At 34.6% G+C, this 15,175-nt stretch overlaps 1 protein-coding gene across 2 annotated transcripts; it reads right to left on the reverse strand.

Annotated features, from left to right (window-relative positions):
• Nucleotides 1-4,889: 4,889 nt before the first annotated feature.
• PEX6 (peroxin 6) lies at nucleotides 4,890-12,698 on the reverse strand. 2 transcript variants are annotated; one of them, XM_011035284.1, is made up of 16 exons: nucleotides 12,292-12,698; nucleotides 11,517-12,164; nucleotides 11,171-11,414; nucleotides 10,878-11,019; nucleotides 10,302-10,485; nucleotides 9,877-10,065; nucleotides 9,182-9,466; nucleotides 8,582-8,653; nucleotides 7,692-7,778; nucleotides 7,473-7,595; nucleotides 7,231-7,341; nucleotides 7,107-7,145; nucleotides 6,864-6,985; nucleotides 6,638-6,782; nucleotides 6,330-6,410; nucleotides 4,890-5,583 (listed from the first exon to the last, which is right to left on the reverse strand). In XM_011035284.1, the coding sequence occupies exons 1-16, from the start codon at nucleotides 12,562-12,564 to the stop codon at nucleotides 5,494-5,496; spliced, it is 2,835 nt and encodes a 944-aa protein (XP_011033586.1). In that variant the 5' UTR covers nucleotides 12,565-12,698; the 3' UTR covers nucleotides 4,890-5,493. The 2 variants fall into 2 exon arrangements, 1 of the variants encoding a protein (XP_011033586.1); XR_843528.1 differs by lacking the exon at nucleotides 4,890-5,583 and having other exon boundaries at nucleotides 6,388-6,410; nucleotides 6,864-6,969.
• Nucleotides 12,699-15,175: the final 2,477 nt, after the last annotated feature.

Genomic DNA, 15,175 nt, shown 5'->3' on the forward strand with positions numbered 1-15,175 from the left:
TAAATTTGCTTGCCCCACCCATCACACCTGTTTTCTGTTTAAAGCGGCATCGATACTGATCATACGCATAATAATAATAAAAATAATAATAAATTCTCTTTTTGCACCTACTCAAATGGCTGGAATTCTAGCCCAATGACACCCAACGCCAACAACTAGAGAAAATTGATAAATATTGATGAAAACAATATTATTGATATATATTGGCAAATTTTGTCTATTAGTTTATTTTTATGTTTATACGTTTTCTAGTTTTTTTAAAAAAAAAATTGTTATATAAATATATGATTCGTCTATGTTAGAATTTGTTTAAAATTTTAAAAAATTATATTTATTTGTAATTTAATAAAATTAATTTTGATTTTGCGACTTAAGTGTTTTGTAATGGAATAAATAATAACTTATTTAATGAGTATATTTTATGTTTTGTCAATTTTATTGTTAAGTTGAAGATTTTAGTAAATATAGAGGAATTTGATTTTTTTGTAAAAAATTGATAATGATTTAAGGATATTATTAAAATAAATTGAATAAGTTTAAGTTAAATTAATGTTAACTAATTTATTTAGTTCATATAATTAATTAATAAATGTTCTTCTCAATATTTTATATAGGTTTGATATAAGTTATATCAATAAATAATCATTTTTTAGTATATTAAGTTTCACTCGAGCAGTTACACATGATGAATTATTGTAATGAAATTGTGAATTTTATTACATACTATGTAAACAGAGAAATATTAGCGAAGACGATATTAGATGTTCATGCAAGAGATGTAAAATAAAAAGTTTATCGATTTAAATATTGTTACGATACTTTTTTACAAAAGAGTTTATAAAGAAAAATTGGTGTTGATTTGCACATAGAAAACTATATATTATTTACGAGATCATTATAGAAAAGATGACTGGGTCAACCTCTAGTTCTAGTAATATGTATAAGGTTGTAGAAAATAATAATAATTATTATAGGAGTATGATTATAGATGTATTGAGAATAAATTTGAGTCATGTAGGTGAAAGTTCAATCATAGATGAAGAATCAAATACAAATACTATTAGTTTTTTTTAATAAATCACAATAACATTATTGTTCGTTGCATTAATGTTTATTATCAAATCAAATCATGAACTCAGTAAAGCTAGTTATGATAAAATCGTTGAAAGAGCGAGAAATATTTTACTAGAAGAGAATTGATATTTTATCTGAGAGTCTTCATATTCATTAAATAAGATTTTTTTTAGATATCAACCATAAATCATATTGATCTATTATCTATCAAGTACAGGCCATTTGACCATCTTACTTAAAAAAAAATAAATGAAATTACAAGAATTAATTAATTAATTAATTATTCAACCCAGAAATCACGTTACTAAATTACTTAGATTTTTTGGATTTCATCAGCAAAGAACCTATCGTTACTCCTTTATCCCCTTTTTGTTTAAGTGCAATCAATCTACCATTAGCTCTAATAACCGTCCATACCATTCTTTCTAAACTGTCTATTAACTTCTTAAATGACAAGTCAATTTCTTTATTTTTTTTTGGTTTCCTCTGCATTGAGTAATTTCTATAATTTGTTGGATGCTCATGGAATGGAAAAAAAGCAACAATGTTAAATAATTTGGTTTACATAGTTTTTTTTTTTTGCAGGATATCTTAGAGACAAAAACTGCAGCTGAAAAGAAAGACGACTCATCAAGTTTTCCTTTTTGTTTGTCCGGTCTCAATTTCTCCACTCACTTTGGAACTACTTTATAGACTCTAATATAATATTTCCTGGGTTTATCAAAAAATATTTATTGTTCTTACACGTGTTTTCTTCAATATTTCTTTTTGTATTTGTCGGCTAATTTAGGTGGCTGATGGGATTCCAATGCTCTCTCATTCTTTGCTATTTTTTTGCTAGTTGAATGGAATAAAGAAACAAGTGTTGGAATTGTGCAGCCAGTACTTTCTTTTGTTGAACTGAGGTGGGACTCTGCTTGTGTGAATAGATAAGCTTGTTAGTGGTCTTAGGTACACGAGATGAATTCTGATGATTTTTTTCTTCTTGTTGCAATGAAGTAGTTCCCTCGGTAGCAGATTCTTGGTTGTTTCGTTAATTGTTTAAAAGCATGGTATAATGCATGGCCAGATCACAATCACCAGAAGCATGAATAATAAATATTCTTTTCATATAACAGATCGTTGTCTAAGTTCATGGCATGTTAACATGTTCTGCAGAACTTCGTAGTTCTTACCAAGGTATCTTATATACACAACATGGAAGCTTGGATGCTCTCTATTCACAGTGCGCTAAACTCATACTATTCTAAGTTGTGTTTACTGGTCACAGTACAGATTTGTGACTGTACTGTGCTTACAAATTCATCGAGGCTTCTTTTGATCAACAGAGATTTTTTTATTTATATAATAAATTCATGATCAGTTCTACTGAAGTGGCTTTAAGTCTGCACTTTATATCCAACTTTGAAACTTTTTCCTTCATATTTTATACAAGAAGCCGACAAACTATGGAGGGACAATCCGCGTTCATGCATGCCGAGCTTGGACAACTTCATGAATCTCTTCAATTGTGTTTTCAAAATAAATGTTAGATAATGTTGATAATACGTCACCAAAACAAACAAAGCTTCGACCTTTATAAACTATAAATGTTATCTAAATGCTCATTCTGATGATCAATTTCAGTTTTAGGCCGCTTCTCCCACATGTCAACATTGCTACTTTTCTACCTCAGCAGCAGCATTACAAGGGAATGCTTTCATTTGCTGAAACGGAGAAAATAAGCCCAATGAAAAAGCAGAAGCATCCCCCACCATCTTTCCCATAGAAAGGTAAGTTCCCCCACCATTGCTAGTGTTGTATATATACTCTGTTGATCATTCAACAACTGACTTGCAAGCGCCATCATCATCACTGAAGTAATTGCATTTAACTTTCTGCAAAGTAGATTTCTAACTTTTTATATTTATTTCATCGTGGAACACATTCATTTGTTACAAATTGCCTACGCATGCAAAGCCTTTTGTCAAGTTGAGCTTACATCTTACCCAGTAAATATACACCGTTTTATCATAATGCACCATGCTTTTGATAATTCAACTGTTTGCTGAACAATGTTCCCACTTTCTAATTCAGGTTTGCATCGATGTCCAGCTAAAAATGTCTATATCGAAAAATATCTGGTTTATTTATCCATTTTACACTTTTTAAAATGCAATAACGCGGGCAATTAAGTTGCTAGTCTGGACTAGTTAAGGTTTCTTAAGAACAGTGAAAATAGAGAAAATTAATTTAAACACAAGTTGTTATTATTATTATTATTATTTTTTAGTAAGTAAAGATCCAAGTAAAACATAACTTGAAAATCCAAAACAAACATGAAACGTAATATGATGTAGAAAATCATAAAAAGACCTGAAAAAGGCCTCTTGAAAACAAATTCTGGCTTTAAAAAGGGCATGTGTCAGCTTCGTCAGGAGGCATAAATATAGAATACTGGATCAGCTTTCGACCAATATCTATGCAAGGACTCCGAATAGACATGTGACCAAAACATTTGTGTCAATTTAAAACTAAGGTATTTGTTTATCATGGGTGCTTAATTACCTTCCGAATTAACTTCTTTCTATCCATGTGGTCTATATATGAGCTCTCGAGTTTCGTGCTCTAAGGTTACAGCGACATTATTATTACATGTAATAACTCTTTAAATTAGTGGTTGGATCTATGACTTTCACGACCAGAATTTCGGCTGGCGTGTACATTAATAATTTACATGTGGAAAATTCAATTCATTACACCCTTTGATTCTCGGAGTTAATAATGTTCGATCAGCACGACACTTAATTTTTTTGTAATTTATTCTGTTCATGATTAATGTGTATCTGGACTGCCACGTTGCAATGCGATTTTTATCGTTATCTATCAATATATATACTTTCGTTAATAAAATCAAATCTGTATTTGAGAAAATTCCATCTTTTTTTTTATATATATATATATATATATATATATATATATATATATATATATATATATATATATATATATATATATATATATATATATATATATATATATATATATATATATATATATATTCTCGTGTTTGATAACACTTGCACATTGCATCCCAATGTGCTCATAATAGAAAGAAGGACGAGGAGGGACCCGAGCAATTAAACACATTGAGATTGGAAGGCGAGGGGGTCCCGCTATACGTAACGTGAAGGTGTTTTTGGACGTTACTTTCTCATGGTGGTGCCCGTCCTAGTGTCTTCTCTGAACGATTAAAAGGAAGCCGAAAGCAGTACATATCAGATGTACATATCTTAATTTGACGGAATATCTTGATTGCAAGATTCCTAATCCCAATATTCTCTCTCACACATTTTATTCGATTCGCAGATATACGCATTTTCTTCTTCATGGGCAGGGGTTAACAGTCCCGAGCCCCCATCACCAACATGGGTGATGGGTTCGGGATAAGGCATCTCGAGCCCATCTCACCTCAAATGAGGTCCCCGTTTAGGCTCGAGCTTAAGGCTCTAGCGTGTCATCACCGACACAAGATCTTGGTTTGGGCTCAGGATTGAGCTGTGGGGGTCCCATCATCCTGTGCCCTGAAACTTCCATGTTAACAGACAATTTTGTACCAAGTCAATTTCCAGTTAAGAGATGCCTATATCACAAAGAATATTTTTTGAAATGAATACAATACAGTATTTCCAAAAGGTAGAATAAACTCCACTCGAGCCTATCAATTACCCACATTGCTCACTCGATTCGATTTGACCACCAAATAATTAGATATTGACACTTGATAAGGCTGGGATATTCGTAAGAAATGGAATCACACCGCCTCGAACCATCCAAGAGAAAACGAAGAAATCTTCTTGCATATATTCTTTTTCTTGGATTTAAACTAGGCTTCCCATGAAAAGATGAACAATTTCTGGACTTTACAGGAGAGCTTGTGCCACTGTCCTGCGATCATATTACATGACTGGAAGAAACTCTCAACATCATGAGTGTTCTTATTCAACAAAGATAATCACCCAAAATAAGAGAGAACCAGGGATGAGCTTCAACTATGTTCCTATGACACGGCAATGGGTCCACAGTTCACCCACCCACCCAAAAGTGTACAGATCTGCTTCAAACACCATGGCTGTTCAAAAACTGCATGGATGAGGATTCGCGGTAGATAATGGCAACCACGTCACAACTGCATTATTGGGGTCCACTTTTCAGATTCCAAACAACGTACAACACAAAAGGAAATGGAAACACACAACGATCTGCCCTTTTAGCTCATCGCTTGACCGATATCTATTTCTTGTTGCATAAGCAATCGATCGACATTCATTTTCATTATAAATATAGAGTAGGTATTTGGAACTTGGAACTGTGACAGTTTACTTGCACAACATCACTGTACGGCGCTGAAGAATTTTGCAACACCTCACCAGGCATTAATTAGTTTGATGGTCCTTCTAATTTATCTCGTAGCAACTCGTACTTCTTAAGTTCTGCCATTGAGAGGGAGGGAGACAGTTCCACCAACACCTGAAAGGAGGTGACATTCAGCATTTAGTAAAAAGATGGCATAAGAACTAAATACTGGAACGGTAGGGCTGACTTGTAGAGGCGACCATCCACTAATCAGAACACATTGCAAGCAATTGAGATGATCTGCTTCCAACGTCTAGGAACTTTTGAAATGCACAAGTGCATGAAAATAATGCCATGCAAATTTATATTGTATGAATGTGAAGGCTAAAGGAAAAGGCTCAAATATTTAAAATATGCACTAAAATTATTTATTTTTTTCCAGAAAATGGTGTTCAACCTTAAAATATTTTATTTTTATTTTTACTACCCTCAACTATTTATTTTTTCTGAATTAACTTGCATCATGAGTTTACTGCCATCCACAAGCTAACAAAAAAAAAAAAAAAAACTGATGTAACTGAATCAGCCACATTAGCTTTTGCCCGTCAGTTTATGACTGTGGATAGCAAATTGGAATATCTAACAAAGGAGTTTGTTCGAAAAGAAAATAGAGGGGACAAGATCAAAGATTTTAAAGTTAAGGAACCACTTTAAGAATACTCAAAATTTAGCAGGGGATTTCAATTTTACCCTGATATCAAGTACTTAGGCAACTCAATGCAACTTTTCTTCCAAAGTTGATTGGTCTTTCTGTTCAGAAGATGGTCAGTTGTACAAATTATACAAATCTTATAGTTTATCCTATTCGCATTAGATGGTGAATAATTGCAACTTCCCTTGTAACCTCAAATGCCATATACCTTAATGAAATCATTGTACTCCACAATGACAGAGTCAGCTTGATCAACAGTGGAAGGAGATTCTGGATCTGAACTCAGAACCTGAGTGATGGAAAGGAAATAATATAAGCACCTCTTCAGAAGGGCAGCTGACTGAAGGAGAAAATATGGATTAAATCTTTTTTTTTTTTTTTTTTTGGGGGGGGGGGGGATCCCGATATATGCCATTTAGTTTTAAGATGGTGAATCAAACAAAATCATCAGCAATGCACTTCTGCTCTGCAGTTCTTCAACTACTTCCATGCATATTTCAGACATGAACTACCCACCTTTCGCTTTGCAGCATGAAACCAAGCGTCTGCACACAAGGCGTACATGTCTGCTCCAGTGAAGTTTGGGGGGCATTTCCCAGCTATTAAGTAAAGAGAGACATCTTGGTGCAATGTAAACTTACGGGTAAGCGCTTCAAGGACCCTGGAAAAAAAGAAATTGGTAAAGCCCATGAATGAGTGCATCAGATCAATTGCAAATTCTCAAAATTGGAAGATCACTTACCGCTCCCTATAAGATGCATCGGAGTTAACTCCAACATATAGCAGCTTATCGAATCGGCCCGGCCGAAGAAGTGCTGGGTCAATAAGATCTGGTCGGTTGCTTGCCCCTATGATAAACAGGTCCTTAAACAATCACCAAGAAAAATGGAATTTTATCTTTTAAAGTTTAAACTAGAGGAAACAAGCAAACAATAAATAAATAAATAAAATCCTGATCAAGGTAAAAAGACCACGAGTTCAATACCTGTGTAGAATCATTTAGGCCATCAATCTCTGCAAGCATCTAAAGAGGAAGAAATTTTACAATGTTAAGTAACCATAAACAAATCATTGAAAACAATCTTCCTAAACCAGAAAAACATCTTCACCTGAGAAACCACTCTATCCATAACACCCCCAGAATCTCCTGAGGCACCCCGAGCAGGAGCGAGAGAATCAAGTTCATCAAAGAATATAACACATGGGCGTGCTGATCTGGCCTGCAAAGAATGTGCTATGAACAAATTGCATATAGAAGCAAAATCACAACCAAATTGAAAGTTGTACAGAGAATAAATATAAAACTAACACTCAGATGGGGTATTGGTTCAAAGAGGAAATATATCCTTACCTTCTGGAAAATGTCTCGGACATTTTTCTCTGACTCACCTATGTACATGTTGATCAGTTCAGGCCCTTTCACGCTTAGAAAATTTAAGGAACACTCTGTTGCAACAGCTTTTGCCAATAAAGTCTGAACTTCAAAATAAAGATAACGGGAAAGAAATTATGAGGCAATCTCCTCTTTTCAGATAATAGTGATAGTGCAATTTATGATGTCCGAACTCACTTTCCCTGTTCCAGGAGGACCATATAGAAGAACTCCAGACCGCTTACGCAACCCAGATGAAAACAACTCTTTATGCAAGAGAGGTAACTGCATATACAGCATAGATAAACAATAAGATAAAGATACAAAAGAAAGCACACACTACTAGTTGGAGCTCCAGTTATAAAATTCTTTAAGACAGTTAAGCAATTTAAAAGCATTGGCAGCTGAATAAAAAACCAAGTGCTAATTTGCAAACCATAATGCATTCCCCAAGTTTACAATTTGAAAGAAAGGCCCAAGACATCTTAATAGCTGACTTCCTTAATGTCATCAATATGTTTGTTCATTCTTCAAACTTCTTAACCCTTTCCCACCATGTACTCAGTGAAGATATAGCTAACTTCCTTTCAAACCTATAAATTTAAGAAACGTGACAGAACCTGGGGTAGAATCTCTAGTTCTCCGAGGATTGAAGGGTGATGGTGGTGACAAGGATGGGAGGACCCTTTTTCAATGTGTATCTCAGCCATCAAGCTCAAGAAACGTAGATACATCCTGACCATTATCATCAATTTGCCAAATGTACTACTAAGCAAAATAATTCAGATCTTAAACCTGTTCTGACGAGATTGTTTATGTTGTAGATAAAGTGGCCTATTTCTAATACAAGGTTGAAATTGTAGACCATGCTAATTTGACGTGGGTAGAAAAATGAACAATATGACATTTAAACATGTTATAAAAAATATGCTTGAATCATCTGGTGCACCGCTTAAACTTTAGAAGAAAGATGGGAGGTTGACTTAATGAAGGAATGTTTCAATCTATGTGCTTTTAGAAGCCAATAATTGAAAGAATCTTGAGCACAAAGCAATTGTGGAGGCCATACAGATAAGTAAGAGGTTCACCTGCACAGTATCTAGAATTGATTTCTTCACATCTTCAAGCCCACCGACATCTTCCCATTTCACATTAGGAACCTGTGACAAATAATCAATAGTCAAACATCCTTGCCATATAAAACCAAATCACACTCAAAAATGAAAATATGACATCAATTCCAAAGTTTGAAACTTCTAACATTATGTTTGGGAACAAAATAAGCTAGAACTGGAAATAAGAGGAAAGAAAGTTAATGAGAATGTGATTTTCTCCTTATATTTGGATGGAAGCGATTTGAAAGGAATGAGAATCAAGAGAACGTTTACAGATCTACAATCCAATCTTTTAATTTTTTTGAAAAGACAAGCTTAAGAGAAAATGGGTAATTTCACTCATTTTCTCTCATTCTCTCCATTTGGTTTGGAGAGATGATTTTTAGTGGGCACAGGGGAAAATTTTCCCTCAAATTTCTCTCTGTTTCCCAAACAAGGCAAGGTAACTTTCCATTCTTATTTTTCTATAACCCTTATCTCTCCCTCCTAAACACCTTGTAAGAAAAACTCTTTGTTTGATAAAATTGATGATGTAACATCAAGGTTTCAGTCACAATTGTTGAGGTAATTTACCTTTGGAGTACCCAGTGCTGTGGCATTCCTCTTCTTAGACCGATCCAAAGCTTTAGCTAAATATTCTTTTTCCACAGCATGAGGCATATAATTGGATGATCCATTCTTCTGCAGTGATTGGCCTACTAGAGAGCTGTTCAAGTCTTTCGGCTCATCTTTGTCGACTTGAACATTTACCTTGGAGACTAAGCTTGCGCCAGCATCAGCAATGAGAGCATACAAATCTCTAGGCATGAAGCCAGATGTCTGTCCAACCATGTCCTTTATTGCATCTTCTATCCCAGTCTGCAAGAAGCAACCATCTAAATCCATCAAAATCAACACACACAACAGAAAGAAGTATCAATATCAACACATATTAATCCTTAATGGCCTTAAACAGTGAAAAACAAGTGAATATTTTAGCTCAGAGAAACTTAAATGGACAGTAAAACAGTCCATAATATTTTTTATGACAAATAAATAAATGTGTAATGCAAAAGCATGCTAGAAATGGAAGCTTTCAGGTAATCTCAAAATTCCCAGAAACACACTGTCAAGCCACAATGTATTGGTGCCATGTACAGACAAGAGACTGACTTTTGACGAGTATGCTTAGGATTAGTGAGGGGAACAATGCTTTCTATCATTTACTTGCAACAATTATCTACCAGAAAATATAGAGAAATCACAGAAGATTTATATTTTCCACATACATTAGAGAGAAGATTAGAACCACTTTGCAGTGACTGGGACAACATTTCAGCCCTATGTTCTTCTGTCAAGGGGCCCATACTTATCTCATGGCTGAAGCAACGCCTAACAGTTGGTGGCAGACCCTCAGAACTTTCAGCAGCGGCAATTAACAGAACCTGATCCCTAATTTTTCCAGTATTCTTGACAAGCTGCATCAAGAAGGAACAAGAATAAACATCCATGACAACCACAATGAAGTACAGGTTTTACTTAAAATACAAAACTGATCATTTGAGTGGTCCATAGAGTACTTTAGTCACATATAGACACTTTGCGTGTCCCAATTATTGTTCTATTAAACTGGCTGGGTCACCATAGATGATTTGTTTATAGCCAGTCAAATCAAACAGCATGAACAAAGCTACACCAAAAAGTTGCAACTTACAAAATAATCATTTGATTTTTCTCCAGAGTAATTGTCTTCATCTTCAGAGACTGGTTCAGTAAACTCCCTAATAACTGATGCAACTTCAGAAGAGAGGCCAACTTGATCATTTGGTGAACCCTCATGTGACATCAAATTTCGAAAGACATCAAAATGGCGGAGAAGAAGAATTGTAGGTGAGTATCTGTCACAGGCAGAACAATGTTGAAAAGCATGCTAGATAAAGAGATGTCACCACTGAACTTAGATAAGTAAAAAATGACAACAAAACTGTTGATGCAATCTCATAGATTCTTGTGAAAAGCCTCCAGTTTAATGGCTCAGTAACACTTCAGTTAAATGGGTGATTAGGATGTCAGGTATTGGAAGATGTGGAATTTGGAACTACCATGGAGTAAAAACAAAACATCACCTATTCAGAATTATTTTAATGAGGGATACCAGGTAAAGGACAGAAAAATGGAGTTTAAAATCTATCACTAAAAGGTACACCACAACAATAAAGCAAGAAAAAAGTATGTCATTGTTCATTAGTTGCAGGACAATACACATTAACCCAACAGAGAACTGCTTCACCTTTGAGCTGTGTGGAAAGCTTGAGCTAGTGCGGCTGATGTTTTTCTATCAGAAGATGCTGTAAGATTATGACAGCTGAATTCCACAACATGGATGCCCAAGCGACGAGCAACATGTCTAACAACAGTCCTCTTCCCACACCCTGCAAAAGTAGCACCGTAAAATCATAATCAAATAGCATGTCTTGGCAATTACTGCATGGCAATAAAAGATCTAATCAAGAGGACATAATTTGATAAAATAGTGGGCAAACTTTGTAATGCAAACAAAGAATGATGAAGCATGAAACAAACCTGCCAGGCCATATAATAGGACAGCAACTCTGAATTTTGAAGAAAGTGCCGAAGGACACAATGTTGGTGTGAGTATGGAGGCCAAAGTCTTCACTGTGTCCGCTTGGAGAGGTGCAAAACCTTTAGGTCCATCAATCAGAAGATCCGGAGGAACAGAAGAAGGAACAGTCCCTCCAAGCACAAGGGCCGTTTGAGTATGGTTGACTCTAAGAACAGCTTCATCTGATGGCTCCATGGCCACAACCTGAGGATATTATTCACCTTCAATTACACCCTTGACTCATTCTCCCACTACCAGGCATTCACTGCCACCAATCAATAGATTTACAAAAAAAAAAAAAAATACCTTGAAGTAGATGATGTTATTACTTCTATCTTGCGACCTCTGGCCACAAGGAATACAAACAGTAGAATTGCAATTCCAATCTATACGAACACTAAATATATCACCTCTGGCAAGACATCTATCAACTTCAAAGTATTTCTGCAATGCCAAATCAATCATCTCCTGACGTTCTTCTGCTTCAATCGATGAAAATCCCTTCAGAGATTCAAGAGTACCACATTCTGGTATCTTAACAAAAGAAACCCTCAAGTGTGATGCATATCTCGGTAATCGAGCCAACGGTTCCAATCCCACCCTGATAGCAGAATCCTCACAATTAGCACTAACATCCTCGTCACAACATGTTTCCCCATCCACTTCAAAAAGCGAAGCCAAACTCTCATCTCCTCGGTGTACAAGTGATTTAAGACACGATACATGCAACCCGAGATTAAAAGCCAAGAGAGGAGAAAGGTAGGCAATTTCGCGGTCTAATAATAAAGAAGGGTCATCGGGAGGAAAAATACAAGTAGGAAATAAACGCATTGTAGTACAAGAAATTCGTAAATTGGCATTGGATTTCAGCTCATTCTCATTATGTCTGGGAGGATCTAGAGCAACAACCTGAGCAATTCTCTCTATGTTTGCCTCAACATTCTTGATAAGCACCTATCATCATCATCATCATATTTTTTGAAAAAAGAAAAAAAATTCAATTAATCAGAGCGAATTCTTCTTCTTGTTATTATTATTGCTATCAACATCATCACCAAAGAAAGTTGTGTACAGTACTTACCAGTGAAGAAGAAGTAACTGAAAGTCTCTTGAGAATGGAAGTGGAAATGGCAAGAAGAGCAGAATCATCGAAAGAAGAAGCTAGTTTGTCCTCGGATAATCGGAGAATTCCTGCCAATAGCTGTAAGCTGGGAGACGGGGAAATGTTGTCTGTTGCGAGTGGGAGTTGGCTTTGTTCACTGCTAGTGCTACTGAGTGGAGAGGAACGGAGGACGGAACCGATGAGGATTTTTGTGGAGGAGAGGATTAGAGGCTTCCTCCTCCTCTCCACCATTTCTAATTAGATAGTAAAACCCTAACAACTTACCAAATTATGAATTTTAGAGAAAAGTTCGAAGGATTGGATTGGATGAGCCTGCGAACAGCGCAAATCGAAGAGTTTGCAATTTGCAGCAGCTGGTCTAGCATCGTTGACGTCATAATCTAACCGTTTCAACGCTAGCAAACTTCTTGGGCCGGGCCGGATCTTAATTAGAACCGGAGTTAATGATTTTAGCGAAGAGTCCCACATCGGAAATATCTACACGACTAATGGCCGGGCTCGATCATGCCGGCCTATGACCTAATATGGAGACATTTAAAATGCCTCCAAAGGGTTTTTCGTATATGAGGTTGCCATCAGTGAGGCTAGTCAGTCGGCCATTGCTGGCTTTTGCTCAATGCATGGGATAGAGCGAGGTGTTCGTGCGGCCTGATCTCCAAGTTTAAAGTGGCGTGAGAGACATCTAACATATGCGTCGGAAGAGGTTTTTCATATGAGGCTAGTCGGCCGTTGCTGGCTTTTGCTCAATGCGTGGGACAGAGCGAGGCATTTGTACGGTTATCCCACAAACATTTTTGTTTGTAACTTTGAATTTGAATGATTGTAAAGTTTTAATTTATAATATTTTAGACTTAATTAATTTTCAAGTTTAAATTTTTTTGAGTTTGATGTATTTATTTAGAATTATGATATTTTAAACTTAAATACTTATTAAGCCTAAATTTTTTAAATTTTATGTATGTAGCTAAGCATTAAAAATAAGATTATTTTTCTTTATAAAAATTTATAATAATAAAAATGTTAACTCATTTTTTACTTTTTAAATCTTTAATGTGTAATTTTGTATTAGAAGCTTAAAACAATTTTAAAGAGATAATTGATCAACACACATTTTATTTTTCTTTAAAAAGAGATGTATAAACGTTGATTTAAAAAGATTTTTTAGAAAAAAAAAGTAATTTTTTTTTTAAAATATCACCTAATGACATGTAATAAATATTACAGTCTTTTAATTCTTTTAAAGTTATAATACGATATCATCTATCTTTTATTCTGTTCCCTCCTTCTTTTACGTTTCTAAATTACACCTAATGACATGTAATAAATATTACAGCCTTTTAATTCTTTTAAAGTTATAATATGATATCATCTATCTTTTATTATGTTCCCTCCTTCTTTTACGTTACTAAATCATTTTTTTAGTATTTTATAATTTAATTTTTTTAAATTTTTCACAGGAAGAGAGCAATTTGACAATAAAGAGTATTTCTTTGACTAGATAAACTAGATTTTCTTTTCTTGTGCTTACGCAGAACTTTTTTCAATATTTTCTTCTCTCTACCATTATGATTTCTAGAAAAAAAAAAGACTAAGGTCAATAATTCTTCTTATTCTGACTTAGCTTTTTTTTTTAATCTTTTTTTTTGTAAATTCATTAAGCAAAATTGTGTTAGTCAACTCAACTTGACCATTTATCTAAGGGTGTAATACCGAAGAAGGTTGAGCACCATCATTCTCAAATCTAAGGTCAATCCTTATGGTAAAAAATCTTTGACGAGTGATTTCAGTTTCAGGTTTAAAATTGAAATCATCTTCAGGATATAGATTTCTCTTTTTTTTTTAGAAGTCATAATCATAAAAAAAAGAAAAGATTAGTTGTCAAATTGCTCTCTTCTTGTGAAAAATTTAAAATTCTCAAATCATAGAATACTAAAAAAAAGGTTTAGTAAAAGTAAAAGAAAGGGGGAGAAAAGAATAAAAAATAGATGACACCTCATTATAACTCCAGGAGGGTCAAAAGACTGCAATATTTATTACATACTATTAGGTGGTCTTTCTAGAAATGTTTTTGCTTCCTTTTTCTTAAAAGATATTTTTAAATCAACAACATCTAGATGCCTCTTCCTAAAGAAAGATAAGACATCTATTAACCAATTATCTCCCTAAAAATCTCTTAAACCTCTAATGCAAGATTACATATTAAAGGTTTAGGGGGCAACTAATAAGTCAACATTTTTTTTTGTTATAAATTCTTATACATAGAAATAATCTTAAAAACAAAATGAGTCTGGCAAACATGCTAGACTAAAAAAACTTGAACATGACAGTCAATCAAGCTTAAAGTAGTATAAGTCTAACAAAGACGCCAAACTAAAAAAACTTGAACTTGGTTGTTAGTCAAGCCCAATATGACGTGGGTCTCTTAATCATGTCAGACCTAAAGAACTCGAGTTTGAAAGTCAGTCAAGGCTAAGGTGCAAGGGTTTGACAAGCATGCTAGACTCAGAGCACTTGATCTTGGAAGTCAGCCAAGCCCAAGGTGATGTAGGTCTGATAAACATGCAAGATCTAAAGCATTTGGATGTAACTATTATTAAGTTTTAAAGCTATATATTTGATTCTAGACGATCCCCTAAAATAAAAGTATTAAGGGTATGATAAACTGTCATGTCTCTCCATCTAGAATAATTATGCGAATCATTCATATTGATTTAATGTTTTCCTTATACTCATAGGTGTAGACAATCTCTCTTAAGGGACCTAATATATTTACTATCTCATTAATGATATGTAAGGGATAATTGTCTTCCATTAATGTTACAGAAAACAAAGAACTTTCTAG

The sequence above is a fragment of the Populus euphratica genome, unplaced genomic scaffold (assembly GCF_000495115.2).
Source record: "Populus euphratica unplaced genomic scaffold, PopEup_1.0 scaffold26.1, whole genome shotgun sequence".
NCBI classification, from domain to species: Eukaryota; Viridiplantae; Streptophyta; class Magnoliopsida; order Malpighiales; family Salicaceae; genus Populus; species Populus euphratica.